The sequence below is a fragment of the Cantharellus anzutake genome, assembly GCF_015039405.1.
Source record: "Cantharellus anzutake strain C23 chromosome Unknown EI90scaffold_252, whole genome shotgun sequence".
In the NCBI taxonomy this organism is placed as follows: Eukaryota; Fungi; Basidiomycota; class Agaricomycetes; order Cantharellales; family Hydnaceae; genus Cantharellus; species Cantharellus anzutake.
The window spans coordinates 34718-53020 of NW_024067202.1; the positions used below are offsets into that span (position 1 = coordinate 34718).

Genomic DNA, 18303 nt, shown 5'->3' on the forward strand with positions numbered 1-18303 from the left:
CTTCTTCCCTTTGTCCTTGTTTTCCTTGGGTACTTTGGTGTATTTCCCCAAGGCGTCTTTTCTTGGTGCTTCCACCAAGGCTTCGGCGACTTTTTCGTCTGCCGTGTTTTCTAGCTGGCGTGCTACAGCCAGTTTGATCTTGTAATTTATGTCATCGTGGTCGACGATGACATTGGGCCCATCCTTATGGTCCCAACGTTGACTTCCTCACCCTCTGAGTCGGGTGAGTATTGAGGTCCTTCGTATGGGTCCTCTACTTCGAAGCTTGATGCTTCGGAGTTACCAGAGTTGTTCTCTGGTTACTCATCTGATGAGCCTTTCGACTCTTCATCCATTGAGGTCGCGATCTCCATGGCAGCTATGCGCCTTGGTTTTTCATCGCTTGTTACATTGTGTCTTGGGCAATCTTTCATTTGCCCTATTTTGCCACATTTGCCACAAATTGGAATTGACTTTTGGTCAGTTTTCCTCGAGTTTTTCGAGGATGTATCCTCTTTCCATCTGGGTTTCAGCTTTTCAGCCTTCTTTCCTGATGGGAGGGCTCTACCACGGCTCGTGGTTGCCATGGTAGTTGTTCGGGTATAGTAACCTGATTTGTAGGCTGAAGACATCTTCAGCCCGTCGTTTATCTCGTCTACACGAGATATTGCTTTTAACATCTCCTCGTTTGAGGAGAAGTCTGCTCTGATTCTATCATGAGCAATCATTTCCCTCTTCCATTCAAGGGGAATGTAGTTTAGGAACCTGGCGTTGAAGGATGCCTGGTCTGGCAGCGTCACCATCTGGGACACTGCTTTGGACAGTTCTAGGTAGAACTGTTTTAGGCCTTTTTCCGCTTCGTATTTGACGTTGCGGTACTTCTTTGTCACATTCAGTGCGGCAGAGGCTTTAATGAAAGTTCTCATCAATATGTTGAGAACTTTGAGGAACATGCCCTTGTCTCCTCTGAGGAGAGTTTCATCTCAGAGTCTAATTCCGAGGTCGAACACGGGCCCCCCTAATCCATGAATCAAGCAGTCCAGGTGGACTTCGTCGAATTGGGGACCTTTGCATCCTCGCGAGGCGAGGAATCCCAGTAGTTCTGTGAACCACTGCCAGAACGATTCCATGTCGTTCTCCCCTGACCATTTCTTGTCAGGGAATGCTGGCCCATTCTTTAGGGCTTGAGGCTTCACTCCTTCTGGGTAGGGAGTGAGTATTCTCACTTCGGCCATTCTTATGGCCTTTTCGTACCATTTCTCCAGGTACTCTTCTTGCTCCCCTGCCTTTGCAGGGTCACTATCCAATGGAGATCTCTCCTTTGGGGGGGTTTTTGCTGGGGGAAATCTTCCTCGCAGTGTTTCTTTGGTTTCAGGCGAATTCGCCTGAAGTTGTATTTGTATTCTCTCGTTGTTTTGAGAGGGTGTGATTGAGTTACCTCTCTGTTCGAGAGGTCCATCATAAGTGGACATTTGGCCAAACCTTTGGTACGTGCCAATTCTCCTCCTAATCTCTGAACGATGCCTTCTTTCGGCATCGTCTTCTCCTATCCTTGGGAGAAGGATCTCCTTAGCGTCTCTGTCGAGTCGCTGATGATATTCCAGTGTGCTTTCACTGGTGGTTCTTTTCGTGAATTTTTCACGAGTTCTATTTATGTCCTGGACCGTGGTCCAGGGGTGTTTATTTGTTTCCTCACTCTTTTGTGAGAAATTTATTTCCTTCAGCAAGTTTGTCTGTTCGCTGATTTTTTCAGTCAACACATCGATTGCGTTGGCCATTCTTTCTAGAGTTATCTCTAGACGAGCCGTACTATTATGGTTCATTTCCTCGATCTTTTTTTGGATCGAGTTTATCGCGTTTATTATGCGCGATTCCTGGTTTTCCAGGAGGAAGTTTGGTTGGGCGAGCAGTGACTCTCCCCAGTTGACATTTCCACTTCTGGGGGTTCCAGAAGGGGTTCTTGGAGTGAACACTCCATGCTCGCTTTGTTTAGGCGAGGCCGTTGCAGAGGGTGCTTCCCTTTCATAGAGGGGTCTGTTCGCTGGTTTTTCCTTACTTTTACGTAAGGCTTCCTCAGCGAACTCCCTCATTTCAGTTCGCCTCCTCTTCATTATCTCGGAGACCTCCTCCGAGGTTGGCGACCTTGCCTTGTCTGTGTCAGGGCACAGCCCCTGACCCCACACACCCTCAGGTACCCTTCCCCCATTTTCTCCTATTTTTCCCTTCACTGTTCCACAATCCCGCATGCATGCAGACCGTGGGAACGTTCTGGGCAAGTTACTCGCCCAGAAACCATCACAGCCACAACCGTGGGAACTTTCTGGCGAGCTGCTCGCCCAGAATCTTCCCACGGGGGGGTGCCAATTATGGAAAGTCGGCAAAGAGCCGAAAACTGTATAGTTCCCGGCTCCCATTTGTAGCGGCTTCACAGGAGGTTGAGAAGGTTACCCTTCTTCTCAACTCATTTCCTGTGAAGGCAAGTGTAACTAAGCTACTTCCTAAATGCGCAGCAACTCATTTCCTGTGAAGGCTGGGGCTAGCCCCCTCAGTGAGTTTGAAGACCTCGGACTGGGACTAGATACCCCAGCGACTCGGAGGATCCCCTTGGGCCCGTCACGGAACGAGGGCCGGGCCCTGACAGTCTGGCATGGTGTGTGGGAGTGTAAACAGCGGAAGTTCTTTTGGAGCTTCTGCACTCTGGGAGATCCTGCTCTCAGGGCGTATCTTCGCACCTTCTCGGGCTTTCAGCCTGAGAAGAAGTTGGTCTTCACTTTCCGTCCTCCATTCAGACAGAACCTGGAACAAGTCCAGTAGTTTTTCGGATAGCCAACGCAGGGGCTCTTCCCTTTGTTTCCCTTTGTCTGCCTTTGGGGCTTGACTTGGGGACGTGAGGGGGGACTCCAGGGGATAGTGGGGCCCTGGAGTTTCCTGCGACTCTATCCGATCAGCTTTTTGGGCTGATCGTTCGGCACTTACGCGTTTTTCGCACAAGTCGATCACCTCGTGAGGAGGTGAGGGATCTTCCCCAGCTTGGGTTAGATCGGTATGTCGTGGAGTTCTGGGGGTATTTGGCCCCGCACTTACTCCACGTAAGTTTCTAAAACCTTCAGGGACCAGCCCTGAGGTGGTTGCTAATGCCGGATCATGTTGATCCTCGTCGTCATCTGACGATGGCTTTTGGTTTGAATCTCCCATGATGGGAGATTGCAGTTTCTTAATGAACCGCTCGTTTCTTTTTAGTGTCGCTGCAGATGCGACTTTGCCCTTGCGGGCGTGTTTAGGCACCATAGGCGCTTCCGAGTCAGATGTTAAGATTATGTAGTTGTGGGTTGTGTTGTAAAACACACCTCATACACTTAAAAAAGTGTGAGGTCTTTGGGTAGCTCAGCACACAAAGCCGTAAGTGATACAAGTATGTGTATTTTATGGTGGTGTGTAAGCAGTTACCCGGAGGTTCCCGCTTACCCACGTGACTATATGTATCTAATTTACATATGACTCGGGTTTGGGGCTATTGCCCTGACAATAGCGGAATTGAATGGGACAATGCAATAGTTGCAAGGTCCGAAGTAAGTCCAGAAAGTCCGAACTCGGAAGTTAAACTCCAGAATATTGGCAAGGGTAATTAAATGGAATGAGCTAACCAATACAATGGGTATAAGTGGAGGTGGGGTCAAAGTCCGAGGTTGGAGCTAAGACCGGAGGTTCCAGAGATGGAGACACAAACAGGATTCCGGAGCAGAGGTCCGGAGTCGGGAGCATAGGTATTGTGTACTCGTCTGGAAGGTGTCGAGGTTGAGGTCGGACCTGGAATGTTCCGGAGTCGGACCGAAGGTGGTGTTGGAGCCAGAGGTGGGATAACCTCTTGGGAGTTGGCAAGGAGAAGGTGATGGAAGGGAAGTAGGGCTCCGGAGTCAGTTTTGGAGTTCTGGGAGCCCAGAGCAGAGGTCAGGGTTGTATGGATATGACATCCTCCTCCCTCTACTTCCATTCTCCCTCTGTATCATTCTTTATTCTTTCTATTTCTATTTACATGGACAACTTTCCTTTGATCGATGTACTATTGACCCGTCCACAATCCATGCACAACACACCCAGCCCTGGATGCTCTGGACAACCCCCAGGTGCACCCAGCATGTGTGCCTGCAGCGGATCTCTTCGGGATCCCCCATGGGGATACCTGGATGGCTGGGGCTGTGCATGAGGACAACGTGGCAACCCCCATGTGACCCAAGCACCATGTATATAAACATACCTGGGGTGGGAACCAGAGAAGCAGTCTTCTTCTCACCATTCCCACTTCAGGGACATCTGCCTGCACCAGGCCCGTTGCCATACATGCCTGCTTCATACCCCACTGGGCCCTCAGCACTGGGCGATATACCCAGACACTCTCGACCCTGGACTGGTCCCTGACAAATAGGGATGACAGTCAGGGCTCGCACTCATGCTTGTGCAGTGGGAACAGGCTTGGGCAGCATCGGGATGGGCAAGGTGTTAGAACTGGGTGAGGGCGGATGATTCCGGAGGGGAACCAGAGACTTAGCAAGGAGGGACCTTGGCCTCAGTGACTCAAGCGGAGCGCTGTGCCATTGCTGTTCGTCCATTTGGTCCTTAATTTCACAGGGGGCAAGCAGGAAGTCTCTAGGGGGCATTTCAGGTCGATTTTAGACTAAGGACTAAAACGAGTATGTACAAGCACCGATATATATAATGGAGGGGGCGAAAGCACAAGGAAAACAAAGGGGATCCGAATCGGAACGAAGGTGTCCGAACGGGAACAAAGGGATGACAGGAGTGGAGCGGTACCGAAGGTCATAGGGCTGAACCTGTGGTACGTCTGAAAGGAGGTAAGGAGGGCGAGGCCCAGAGGGGCAGGAGGATGAGGGGAAGTGGGGATGATGACTAACTGGCTAGAATGGGAAGAAGCAGCAGTCCAAATAGGGATGAGGGGAAAACGCGAGAGATACATTACAAGCGGTGAAAGTGCCGAAGATGATCTGTGGAGCTCGGAGGTTATGGAGGTTACGGAGGCAGGGTTGAAAGTCCGAGGAATATTGGCAATGGTGTTTACATAGTATGAGGTCACCAATGCAATGGACTAAGGCCGAGGTGGAGTCAAAGTCCGAGGTAGGAGCTATGACAGAGGCTCGGAGCAAAGGTACGAGCGGTGTCCGAGTACGAAGTATGGGACAGCAGTGGAAGGTCGTAACTTGGCAGGGGGTCAACAGAAGAGGGCCAGAGGGAAGAGAGAGGAAGGAGGAAGGAGGGGAGGTGTGGAGGAGAGGAGAGGTGTCAGGTCCGAAGGTGAGTATCGGAGTGGATGGGAGAAGAGTAGGAGGATAATGGGAGGGTGGAGGTGTTGTGGGGAGGAAGCGGAGGAGTGGGAGGAGGAGTAGTAGGAGGGTGGCGAGAGGGGTGGTGTTCGGTCCGAGGTGGGTATCGGAGCAGATGGAGATAGGACAGGAGAGGGACAGAGGAGTGGAGGTGGCATGGGAGGTGAGAGGAGGTGTGGTGCCAGGACCAAAGGTGAATATCGGAACGGACAGCGGTAGGGTAGGACTCCGGAGGTGGTGAAGGAGGAGGTCCGGGAGTCGGGTCGGGATCAGGTATGCACAGATATGACACAAGGAATGGGCCAGAATGCACAGCCATGACACAGAAAGGGTCTCCCTTTTATACTCCTTCGGTTGCCTTCCTTTTTCACACTCTACCTCATATTTACAGGATTTATTTACAGTGTATTTTCCTCAAACTGAATTTTTCGCGCTATAGTTCTACTGCACTCAGCTGCACTGAACTGTGGCCCTGCTGTGGTCAGACTGCACCTAGAATTCTTATTGTCCTTCCTCACCTAAGCTATTTTAATGTTTTAATTAGAACTTGACTGCACCACATTTGTTGCAGTTCTTTATTTCAAATTCTTCTTGTTTACCATTAAGTTCGCTATGACTCAGTCATTCTGAATTCAGACTGTGCATTACTGTGCATATGGCTGCACTAAGACTTTCAGCTGATTTTTATCCAGTGACATTGAGTTGAAATGAGACTTGAAATGATAAATGAGTGAAATGGTTCAAATTTAGAACAAAATACTTGGTCGTAGTTAAGAATTGAACAAATGAATGTGTTAGAGCTCTCTGCTTTATTAGTATATTTTTCCCTAAAATTCCTGCCATGGTCCATTGTAGTTTTGTGGTTTTTCGTAGTTTTTCATCCATTTCCCCTGGTTCCCACTCATATTATTGCATCCTAGTCTTTTGTATATAGTGTGGGTTGTTATAATAAGTTGTCCTCAATGATAGCATATTTTTATGAAGTTTATTTGGGACTAGAAGTTGTCTTCCCACGCATCTTCAGGTTACCAACTTCATGTCCTTATATCTCACTCATTTCTGAATGGTTGTTCACGTTCTCAGCATCATAAATTTTCATTTAATCCAACCTTTCTAACGGTACTAAAGTCGTACTCTAACTCTCGGTATTTGTCAAGTTAGCAAGAGTTTGCACATACAATTGGTAATCACATGTGTTGTTCTTGCACTCGTTTGTATGCAGGCAAAATTTCTGTTTAATTATTCGGGATTTATTGTGTGTGGGTGTTTGTATCCTTAATATGGGCTTTCATGATTTATTTCAGATTTTTCCCTCATGATCTAAGGTGTTTTCGTGTTCTCCATGCTTTGTTTTGACTGGAGTCTTCCATATTTGGACAGAAATTGGTCTTCGCAATCTGCCGAAGTGTAGATCTTAGTTCCAATAGCCAGTTCCCTTCGCATCGCCACCCTCATGTGTCCTTTGACATAGTGCAGAATACTCTATTCCTGTCACTGGCATAACTTCACAACGGCTGGGCCATTTGGTCTGAAACTTTGCATAGTGGTAGTTTCCGATTTATCATATTTTTCACGTAAATCTAGTTATGTGTTTTAAATATGGATTTTGCGTGAACGTCGGCTTTTTCCTGAAGTATGACTTTAATGTCGCTGAACCCACTAATGAATATCTCATTGACACGTGAATCTTTTACTATGAAAATTTGTATGGATTAAGAATAGATCCCTTCCTTTTCAATGAGCTATCAAACTCGTCTCAGTCGTTACTGGTTGTTCTTCCCACTTGTCTTTTGAATGTTGTCCTTGTTTCCTGTGAATTTTGGCTACTTCTCCATCGTCTATCAGTAGTTTTTCCTAAATTGAGTCTATCTAAAAGGCATCTACATTCCCTATTATAAACACAACATCGAGTTTTGCATTGGTTCCTGTGGAATCCTTGTTCTGTGGCACTCCCAGCCTCAGCTACTGTGTGCGGGTGTGTCAGATACACAGCGAGGGGGGCAGTGTTCCTGGACCTTTCCCTGGAAGGAGGCTGGAGGTAGAGAATGGGCAGAAGGACTGCAGCCTCAGCGACTCAGAGAGGAGTGCTGTGCCTACGTTCGGTAACACTTTAGGAGTCTGGTCCTTAACTTCAGAACAAGAGGGCAAGAACTCTGGGGGGAGTCTAGTCGTCGATTTTGCGCTGAGGTGCCATCAACTACAGTACAGGACTTATATACATAATAGAAGATAAAGGGGAAAACCCGAGGGGGACTTACCCACTTGCCAGGTCAGCGAGCTCGTGAGAGAATCGCCTTATCGAGCATTGTGGAGTGGGTAGGTGAAGGGTGGAATTAGCGACAGCTACTGGAGAGTGGGAAAACCTTTGCGGAGTGGGTGGAGGTCCTAGGAGGTCCATAGTAATATTGGGTAGGTAGAAATATTAATAAACGTATAAGGTGAGGATAAGAGGTACCAGAGAAGGTACCGGAGATCGGAGGCAGAGGTGAACTGGAGGTGAACCAGAGGGTATGGCGGAGGTGCAGGGGGAGGACAGACCGGAGGTGGACCAGAGGCATGGCGGAGTAGAGTGGAGGTGAGGTGGAGTTGGTATGGATATGACAAGGTGTGGGAAAGCAGTTTCCATGGAGGTTTTCTGGTTGGTTTTATAGTCAGATCTTACCTGATTGACCTTGTTCCTAGTTTGATATTCGCTATAAATTCTCCCAAGCATTCCATCTTGTTGATGCTAAGCTTGAAGTATTTTTATTAATTTTCTATCTTCATATTTGTTGTATGTAGTTGCAGAAATTTGTAAAAATTCATGAGAATTCATTAAAATTCAGGTTCTTCTATCCTCTCATTTCTACTTGTCATATGAGGGTTTTGTGATTTTTCTGGCATATTTCCACAATGAGTTTTCATAGGGTGACCATTATTTCTCCTACAACAGAGCTGAGCTATCACAGGTGGTTCCACAGGCAATCCCAGGCATTAAAGAGAAAAGGTACACACAGCACATCTGGCAGTGTAGTACCCATGTGGGGTGCCTGGCATCAGACCTGTTTGCACTACAGGTGCAAGAAGAAGAGAGTCATCCATTTAAAGATAGAGAGGAAATAAAGGAAAGAGAGAGAAAGAGAGAAAGGAAGAAGGGAGAGAGGGGGGGGCAGCATGGTGTGGTGCAGTATGCCCTGACACAAGGGCATTTTGAAGTGGAGAAGCAAACAAAGCAGAAGATCATGGGGCAAGAGGGAGACCTCAGCACACCAGGTCTTCTTACAGACCAAATCATCATTACCAGGAAACTAAGCAATGAGTGGTTCAAGAGAATCAGCACAATACCAAGTGGACATTATGAGCACATGGATCCCAAGACTAACCACAGATGGCAACAATGACTTGTATTGTGCAAGTCTGTTGGAAAACTCAGTAACTGCAAAAAGTGTAATCCCAAGTCATGAAGGGTCATGAATTCATGCAGTTTCATGAACCTGCACAGAAATTCCTGAGGATTCATGAGGATTCATGCTGGAGCGCACACAGTCATGCAGTCTCATGAAAGTTTTCATGAACTTTCATGACCAAATATAATCAGTTCAAGTTGGAAATTGACAGGACACATAATGCACCCCCATTCCCCCTTGTGAATGTTCATGAATGTGCATGACGAAGAATAGTGTCATACCTGATCCTGACCCAACTCCCAGAACTCTTCCACAAACTCTGGAGTCCCACTTCACCCCACCCTGGCCAGCCTCCAAGAGTCTACTCTACATCAGCAAACTTGGTAGGGAGCTCTCAGAGCTCTGTGATGTTAGCACTGGGCGAGGGTGGATGATCCCGGAGGGGAACCGGAGACTTAGCAAGGAGGGACCTTGGTGTTAGAAACTGGTCCGGGGTCGGCACCGAAGGTTGCCATTAGCAGGCCACTATAGGCCACGATGGCTGTGATGCCATGAACAAGGCCCGAGGGTAGGGCATTTGGCCTCAGTGACTCTAAAGGAGCGCTGTGCCCCCTAGCTGTCTCTTGGCCCTCATTTCAGACTTACTGGGGTTGCCTTGCTGGGGTCAGGACTTGGGAGTCATGGTCAAATCGATATTAGAGCTAAGGTACAATAAAGTATCATACAGGATATATATAGGGAGAATGAATGAATGGAAGCGGACCCGGGCTGAAGGCCGAGGGGTCCAGAAGCAAAAGGGAACAAAGAGCGGGGTTGGCCACACAGCGGCCAGCAATGACCGAGGGTCAAAACAAACAATAACAGATAAATAAAGGAAGGAGTGCAGGGCCGCGATAGCGGCAATGGTATCGTAGCGGCGCTGGACTTGGAGTTGGGCCGGAGTCAGGCACAGGAATGGTAGTGGCCCTGTAGGGGCCAAGTGGGCGGGGTAGAGGAGTCGCACTGGGCATGGTGCCAGAGGTGGACTCAGGGTGGGAAGGTTGGTGTGGCTGTCATATCCGTGCATACCCGACCCCGACCCGACTTCCGGACCTCCACCCTCTTCACCTCCGGAGTCATAACCTACCGCTGCCTTTCCGATACTCACCTTCGGTCTTGGCAACACACCCCTCCTCTTACCTCTCCGACCCCTTCTCCGTCCGTTCCGATACTCATCTCGGACCGAACATCGCCCTACTCGCCACCCTTCCTACAACTCCGCTCCCCCCTCACCACACCTCCACCCTCCCGTCATCCCCTACGCTTTCTCCGTCCGTTCCGATATCCACCTTCGGACCTGACTACTCTTCCTTACCTGTCCCCTCTCTCCTTCCTCCGTCACTCCTCCGCCACCCTTCCGCCAAGTTACGACCATCCACCGCTGTTCTGTACTTCACACTCGGACACCGTTCGTACCTTACTCCGAGCCTCCGTCATAGTCCATACCTCGGACTTTGACTCCACCTCGGTCTTAGTCCATTGCATTGGTGACCTCATACTACGTAAACACCATTGCCAATATTCCTCGGACTTCCAACCCCGCCTCCGTAACCTCCGTAAGCTCCGCAACCCCCGAGCTTCACGGACCGCCTCCGGCACTCTCGCCGTTTGTAATGTATTTCTCGCAATTCCCCCTCATCCCTATTTGGACTACTGCTTCCTTCTATTCTAGCCAGTTAGTCATCACCCCCACTTCCCCTCATCCTCCTGCCCCTCTGGGCCTCGCCCACTCTACCTCCTTTCGGATGTATCACAGGTCTTGCCCTATGACCTTCGGTACCGCTCCGCTCCCTCTAACCCTTTGTTCCCGTTCGGACATCTTCGTTCCGATTTGGTCACCCTTTGTTTCTCCTTGTGCTTTTGCCCTTCCTTATATATATCGGCGCTTGTACATACTCGTCTGGTTTCAGTCCGAAATCGACCTGAAATGCCCCAAGAGACTTCCTGCTCACCTACTGTGAAATTAAGGACCAAATGGACAAACAGCAATGGCACAGCGCTCCACTTGAGTCGCTGAGGCCAAGGTCCCTCCACGCTAAGTCTCCGATTCCACTCCGGAGTCGTCCGTTTCCGCCCATCTCTAACAGTGGCTGTGGGGGAGTCGGCCAGGTGCAGGGGAGCCTAGGGGCAAGCAGGGGAGTGAGCAGGGAGTCCTCAGGGAGGATAGGGCTGAGGTCGGGGCTCGCACTCACGCTTGCATAGTGGGAATGGGCTCAGGTGGCATCAGGACAGGTGGCTAACAGGCCGGAATGCATGGCCATGACACTTGGCCTCAGCGACTCATGCGGAGCGCTGTGCCATCGCTGTTTGTCCATTTGGTCCTTAATTTCAGAGGCAGTGAGCAGGAAGTCTCTAGGGGGCATTTCAGGTCGATTTTAGACTGAGGGCCTAAAACGAGTATGTACAAGCACCTGCATATAATAGAGAGACGAAAGCACAAGGAAGTCAAAGGGGGTCCAAATTGGAAAAAAGGCATCCAAATGGGGACAAAGGGATGACAGAAGCGGAGCAGCACCGAAGGTCATAGGTTAGAACCTGTGGTACATCTGAAAGGAGATAGGGCGAAGCCCAGAGGGGCAGGAGGATGGGGTGAAGTGGGGATGATGACTAACTGGCTAAAATGGAGAGAAGCAGCAGTCCAAATAAGGATGAGGGGAAAGCACGAAAGATACATTACAACCGGCGAAAGTGCCGAGTAAGGTCCGTGGAGCTCGGAGGTTGTGGAGCTTATGGAGGTTGCAGAGGTGGGGTTGAAAGTCCGAGGAATGTTGGCAATGGTGTTTATGTAGTATGAGGTCACCAATGCAATGGACTTAAGCTGAGGTGGAGTCAAAGTCCGAGGTCGGAACTATGACGGAATCTCGAAGCAAAGGTACGAGCGGTGTCTGAGTACAGGGTATGGAGCAGCGGTGGAAGGTTGTAACTTGCTGGAGGATTGGCGGAAGAGGGGAGGAGGGAGGAGAGTGATGAGAGGAGTGGGGAGAGGAGTGGAGGAGGAATGGTGTCAGGTCCGAAGGCCAGTATCGGAGCTGACAGAAGTAGGGTAGGAGAGGGACGGAAGGGTGGAGGTGACATGAGGAGTGAGGAGGAGTAATAGGAGGAGGGTGGCGAGAGGAGTGATGTTCGGTCCGCAGGTGAGTATCAGAGCGAACGGAAGTAGGGTAGGACTCCGGAGGTGATGAAGATGGGGGTCCGGGAGTCGGATCGGGATCGGGTATGTACAGATATGACACCAACACCCTCTGAACACTGAGCCACACCTCTCCCTTCGAATCCAGTCTTTGACAATTACCAGTATTAGTATCTATTTATTTATTTCCTTATCTATTTATCTATTTATCCATTCATTCATTCATCCATCTATCTATCTATTGTACATGCCAAAAGTCGCCTGGGAACAAAAAGAGTTGCTCGCACAGGGGTGTGTGGTAGTTTTGAGCTGGGGGCATTAGTACTTTTGAGTCATCCAAATCGGACAAACCGATTTTTCTTTGGCTTGCTGTAATCCTAAAATCCTTCAATGGTTTTGTGGTTCAGAACTGGTTCCTGATACCCCCCAACTTAGAGAACCAGAACCGAACTGCAGTTTAGTTCCGGGTTCGGTTCCGGTTCGAACCGGTTTCTCGCGAACTTCGACACCCCTACCAAACCATATTCCACAGCGAAAGTGAAACTGCCACACACAGAACAAAAGGTCAATCATTGCCACATCATGGTCTTTAGTAATCAGTTCCCCACCCGATACACCAGCTGGTCGTTGAACAGTATTACCTTGTCCTGGGTATCTGACCTTCTGGTATGTTCCTGCCCAATCAAAATATGGACAGCCAGCGTGTCAGGGTCAGCGAGAATGGCAATGTCTCGAATATCGTTGTGCAGCGTTTGCACGATATTTCGTATATTAGATTTCACGAGTTTTCGCTTGTCATTTGAGAGTATGGTGATGTCAGAAAGTGGGCGATATCGCGAAAAATCCACGATAACCACAAGCCATCTTCCAGGAAGTGAAGTCACCCCCCGAAGCTGGGGTGCATGTCCCAGGTTGGCGAGTAATCGGCAGGCCTCTTCCGAATAGCGCTTCGCGAACTTGATACGCAGGCATTCTTCAGGGCTAACGCTGGTTTGTGCAACAAGACAGGCTTTCCCCCAACTCGTGACTGATACATGAAGCCGATATCCCGGCCTGTCTTGTCTTTATAGCTTGTTGGATAGAGAAATGCGCGATCTGCTGCTTGGGCTAGGGAAGGGAGCGACTCATAGTGCGTTTCCATCCACTGGATGCCTTTCCTGAAAGCATCCAGGCTAGACGCAGCACTCATGCTGGTTTCGCCTGTCCAGAGAGGCATCAAACAGGTTCACAGGTATGTTCTTCCTATGCACAAACAGCAAAGAAGTGACCCTAGTAGTATATTGAAAATGTACAGGCGGTGACATACCTGAATCAACCATGAGAACACACGGGAAGCGGGACTGGCGGTCTTGTCCAAGCACATTTTTTAGGAATTGTGGATAATAACCAACAGCTTCAAAGAGCGCGGAACCAGAGCATGAATCATTTTTGCATCCTCTAATGGCAGGTGGCAAGATGATGACTTTGCCGTCCATTCTGTACTTAGCATTATTGGCCGTTTCCGGCGCCATGTAAATCCCGCCCTGCTGTAAAACACAAATCGCCGACCTAAGATTATCATACCATGTACACGCGGCTGCGGTGAGGGCTTGAAGAAGCCCTTGGGCCCATGCTGCTGGCGATGCTGCTCAACGACTTTTGAATAGTCGAATGGCTGGTTAATGCAGACCAGGCCTTGTGCGACGACTTTGAGCGCGCTGGGGGTGGAAAGAGCTTCTACAGGATCTTTTTGAGACGTTCTGGCCCATCATCCTCGGAAGGGGCCCTTAGCCATTTGGCAACGCGGCTGCAGCAAAAATTGGGGTGATTAGTCTTGTATACTAATAGCTGGGCTGAACCAACGAAGCCATACAACTCACAATCTGGCTGCACGTCGACTACCAAGTGGGGAAACTGCACGGGCAACGCCGTTCGCTGGCATCATCGTCATCGTCATATATAAAACAGTTCAGCCCGAGGGTGCGATATTGTGGCGAGCTTGAATGAGAGACGAGACGAATGTACGAGCGACTTGCTCGTGACGAAGTTGCTAGATATCTCTTTTGCCACCCAGCCACTTCGCGCGAAACACCTCTCCATCCGAGATCAGAGTCGCTATAGCCCGCCGCATGCCAAAATTGGCTGTCGAATCGGCGCATCTCCCCACGGCTAATATTATTTTTATTGGTGTGTTGGGTCAGAGGGTTGGGTCAGTCTGTTCTGCGTCTATTTTTACTGCAGTCACGTGTGTGTAGTGACCGTTTCAAAATCAATTTTTGGACCCCCACATGACCGGTCGCTTCACTCGCTGTTTAGGCTGCGAACCAGACACTTCGGCCAACTTCGCGACAACCAAATCGTGAGCGGTCCAGGTGGTGACCTTCTTCACTACAGCAGCCGCTAGGTACTACTTCTTGCTTCGGGCGCTGCACAATGAATTCACACCCCAGGGAACTCATGCTGTGGAATGCAGCGATATTCGGCCCAAGTAGCCTTCCTAACACTAGGTATAACGCAGCACACGACTTGCCCACAATTCAGCTCAGCGGACACTCCCTTCGAGGTGGAACATTCACGCTGCTTCTGACGCCTGGCGGGTCCTATCCCAGCAAACAAACGAGCATCCGAGTTTCATGGTCCCATCCCTGTGGTTTTGACATGACTCCTTGAATCACCCGCGTCCAGGTCATCTTATCCTGGCCCAGCATCACTTGATAGTGATTGATTACATATTTCCGCGCGCACAAGCAGCCAACTCTCCTTCTGCTGCCTCTTAGGGCCCGTGCAAATATATGCGACAGGTTTGGCAGCAATGCGATGTGCCCAGGATCGACACGTTTGCAGCGCTGATAATGGTGCCAAGGCTCGGATATTGGATCGCCAGAACCCCGCAGATGTTCCGGAGCAACGCCCTCAAATGACAGCGGGGGAAGCGGATGGGGGGAATGAGGCATTTCCTGCTTCGATTTTCGCGCGCAGGATCGCAATTTCGGGCGCAGAGTCAGCTGAGCGCGACGATCCAGGCAAGTAAGCAGCGTTAGTCGCGAGCCAGGCCAGAAGTGGGAATGGGCACACTTGCTGCCAGCCCAAATCCTTCTAATCGACCAGCAGTTATCCCGCAGTTAACGATCTTGAGCGGCATTATCCTGGGCATGGAGACGTGCGGGTCAAGACAAATTGGATGGCGGAAGCGCCACGGAGATGGGGGCAGCGGCAGCGTCGTTCGAGCAGGAGCCCGTGCCGGGGTGGAGATGGTGGCGCGGGAGGTGTGGAAGGCTCAGGCAGAAAGGCTCAGGGGTGCGGGCTCAGGGAGTTAAGCGCCAGGTGGCCTGCTGCCGCAGACGCTTGTGCAGCCGCTGGTCAAAAAGCGGGAGAAACACCCGGCGATAGGAAGGAAGACTCGAGTGTGGAGAGTCGGCACCTGCATTTGCCTGCATTTCCTACTAGCCATGTGGCTGCCCTTGGTGCGGGCGGCGCTGCGACACCAGCCTAAACTGGCTGCCCCCCGCGGCCCTGGGTGCTGAGAGTTGTCGGGCTGACAGGCTGCCGCTAACCCGGCAGCGCTGGCTAATCGCAAGGCATGCTCACCCGGCTAAGCTGGGGCTCCAGCGCTGCTACTCCCCCCGCTGCGGGCTTCGCCAGGCCACGGGGGTGTGGGGAGAGAGCGCGGGCTGTAAGCCGCAGGCAGCGGGGGTGCGCAGCCTGTGCTGGGCTGAAGTGTGCTGCTGCTGCAGAGCAGCAGCCACTCGGCAGATGTTGGCAGGCAGCGCAGGTCTAATAGTGCGCCCCATCTGGAATGCTTGTAGGCAGTTCTCATAAAGGACCATTCGCGAAATAGGGCAATTGGGTAAAATTTGTGCCTCGCTGGTAACAGCAGATGCTGGTTAGAAGGGAACTGGCTATATCCAGCCCCTTATAACTAACTATTGTGGTTTTGCAGGAGTTCTGAAGGGTTAGAAACCTCATGTAGGCCATCAATCTCCACATTCTCATCATCCATTGGGTCTCCCCCCACATCTTGACTTGGCTGCTGCTGCACATTTGTACATACCCAAGTGAAAACAGGGCGCGGGACATAGCCAGGGCGCTTTGAAGTTTCTTGAAATGCATCCACTATCTGCTTGGAAAATGTGAAAGCAATTGCTGTGCTCTGGACATGTTCACACAGTGTTGTCCCATGGCGGTGAAGTGGGTGGAATGCTAGGATGGTGTCAAGTGCCCCGCGCACAATGATGCCAAGACTAACATTGGCAAAATCAGCTCCTGCATGATCTACACCAGGTTCCACTATGCGGGATGATGTGTGTGCCACCACCCAGTTGATGTGTGCATTGTCTGTGTGGCAAGGACTAGAGTATCTTCAGTTTACTTCCCAGATAATGTGGGAGCACTCACGCCACATAGTTGGATGCATAATATACTTCAGGTGGTGGGCGCTCAACAGCAGGGAAGTTGTAAACTTTGCCATTGAATTCAAATGAGTAGCCCTTGTCTGTTACAGAGAAATTTAGGCTGATTGTGTTGTCTATTCAGTTAGAGATGCTGAATACTCACCACTGCCATCAATAGTAGGTGAAAAAAATGCTGGGATGCCCAGGCTTGTAATCCCACATGCAAGTTCATTTGTGATCTCAATAGGAAGGTTGGCTGCTAACAATGCCCAAGTCACTGCAGCAGCTCCCAAAAGCTCCCCATCACTTTTTCTAAGCTCACTCTTGGTATACCTATTGTGGAACTTTGTATGACCCAATTCAATAGTATCAGGAGAACGCTTGTGTCGAGCTCCAGCACTGATTCCAAATGCATATATCTTCCCATGATGAGAGGGCTAGTGCAGCATTTCAGCAGAGAATGAGCAGATACTCAACATACATACACGCAAATTGCGGCGCTCAAGAGCATGCTCATTATTGATTTGCTGAAGACGTTCCAACAATGCCTTGCCAGTTGGTGACAAGTTTGTTGCATTGCGCAGCACAAGAAGCTCTATATCTCCAGTGCCTAGAAATAGATGTTAGTAGAAATTATATAAACATCAATTTCTCATACACTTGTTCAGGACAAGATGTGAATGCTCCCTGTCTAATATTTTCCACCCTTCTTCCTTTTTCCCGATATATGTAACATTGGGGAACCTTGCTGGATCTGGGTGTGGTGGCATGCCTTCTGATTCATCAACAAGCCATGTAGCAGGTTTCTTTTTGATGTGAGGGAATTTGTAATCCAAAGCTGGATCAAATTCAACATAATGGACCTGTAAATCCAGCTCTTGAGCTTGTTGAATCAGGGTCTCTTTATCTATGCGCCGCTTCAGGTCCAAATCCTGCACCTAGTGGGGTAGAATGCGATGCAACAGTGTGATTCTCCAGAGTAATAGGCCTTACCACCCGCTGTTTCGCCCATCGGCTTGCTTTGACCTCATCTTTGAGTATCTTGACATGCTTCTGAGCAACACATAGATATTGAAATGTCTTGACACCCTTGAGTTTCTCTGGCCCATTGCGAATGACATCATCGATCTGCTGCTGTTCATACAGTCCTGCATTAGGCTTGATCAGGTGCACTGAGGACAAGAATATTACCTTCTCAACCTTGCACTCAGCAGCTAGAAGGATGAGGACTACATCCCAGGCAGCTGTAGCATCATCCCAGTTTGTTGTTTTGAACACTTGGTCGAGGGATGAGGCACATATTTCAATGCAGCTTTGCACTCCAACACAGCAGTATTCGTAAGTACTCTATCCAAGCAGTGTGCCACATACACTTTGTTGCAATATTTCGCACTTTTTTTGGCTTCGGCTCAGAAGACATTGCAGCAGAGAGTTGACAAAGTGATATCATAACACAGCCTCAAGTCACATGACAGCAGCATGAGAACATCAGCCTAACAAGAATGTGGAACTTGGTGCAACCACTTGTTCCACCATGTGGAAAGCCTTATATGCAGCACATAGGCCAACAGACAAGTGACATGCTGCTGTTAAACTCACAGTCGGTGTGTTGACCTGACCCAGAATGAGGGCAGAGGGAGGGGGTGGTGTAGGAGAAATAATGGGCACCCTATGAAAACATGTTATGAAATTATGCTGTGGAAACACCATTGACACTGTGGAACAGGAAAGGATGAGTAACAAGGAGATGTAGATTTCCTTGGAATTTTTACGATTTTTTTTATGAATTTTTATGACAATTACCAATGAATTCAAACATAGAAAATCAACAAAAATACTTCGAGCTTAGCATCAATAGGATGGAATGTTCAGGAGAATTCACAATGAATAACTAAACAAGAATGGAGTTATTCGGAAAAGATTTGACCAAGTACTCTTTAATAATGATAAACGAGTGAAATGGTTCAAATTTAGAACAAAATACTTGGTCGTAGTTAAGAATTGAACAAACAAATGTGTTAGAGCTCTCTGCTTTATTAGTATATTTTTCCCTAAAATTCCCA

At 49.4% G+C, this 18303-nt stretch overlaps 3 protein-coding genes across 3 annotated transcripts; 1 reads left to right on the top strand and 2 right to left on the bottom strand.

The window, feature by feature from the left end:
* Nucleotides 1–12061: 12061 nt before the first annotated feature.
* On the bottom strand, nucleotides 12062–13800 carry EI90DRAFT_3201774 (uncharacterized protein; the record flags this gene model as incomplete). The annotated part of the gene is made up of 6 exons (XM_039066425.1): nucleotides 12062–12413; nucleotides 12512–12857; nucleotides 12905–13070; nucleotides 13177–13396; nucleotides 13441–13609; nucleotides 13730–13800. The coding sequence occupies 6 exons, from the start codon at nucleotides 13798–13800 to the stop codon at nucleotides 12258–12260; spliced, it is 1128 nt and encodes a 375-aa protein (XP_038907681.1). The 3' UTR covers nucleotides 12062–12257.
* Nucleotides 13801–14766: 966 nt separating this feature from the next.
* On the top strand, nucleotides 14767–15383 carry EI90DRAFT_3295662 (uncharacterized protein; the record flags this gene model as incomplete). The annotated part of the gene is made up of 2 exons (XM_039067460.1): nucleotides 14767–14876; nucleotides 14961–15383. The coding sequence occupies 2 exons, from the start codon at nucleotides 14767–14769 to the stop codon at nucleotides 15340–15342; spliced, it is 492 nt and encodes a 163-aa protein (XP_038907682.1). The 3' UTR covers nucleotides 15343–15383.
* A 385-nt stretch (nucleotides 15384–15768) lies between these two features.
* On the bottom strand, nucleotides 15769–17660 carry EI90DRAFT_3139112 (uncharacterized protein; the record flags this gene model as incomplete). Its single annotated transcript, XM_039064919.1, has 7 exons — nucleotides 15769–16198; nucleotides 16245–16341; nucleotides 16404–16677; nucleotides 16726–16850; nucleotides 16899–17178; nucleotides 17234–17559; nucleotides 17612–17660. 7 exons carry the CDS (start codon nucleotides 17658–17660, stop codon nucleotides 15769–15771), a joined length of 1581 nt encoding a protein of 526 aa, XP_038907683.1.
* Between the last annotated feature and the right edge of the window lie 643 nt (nucleotides 17661–18303).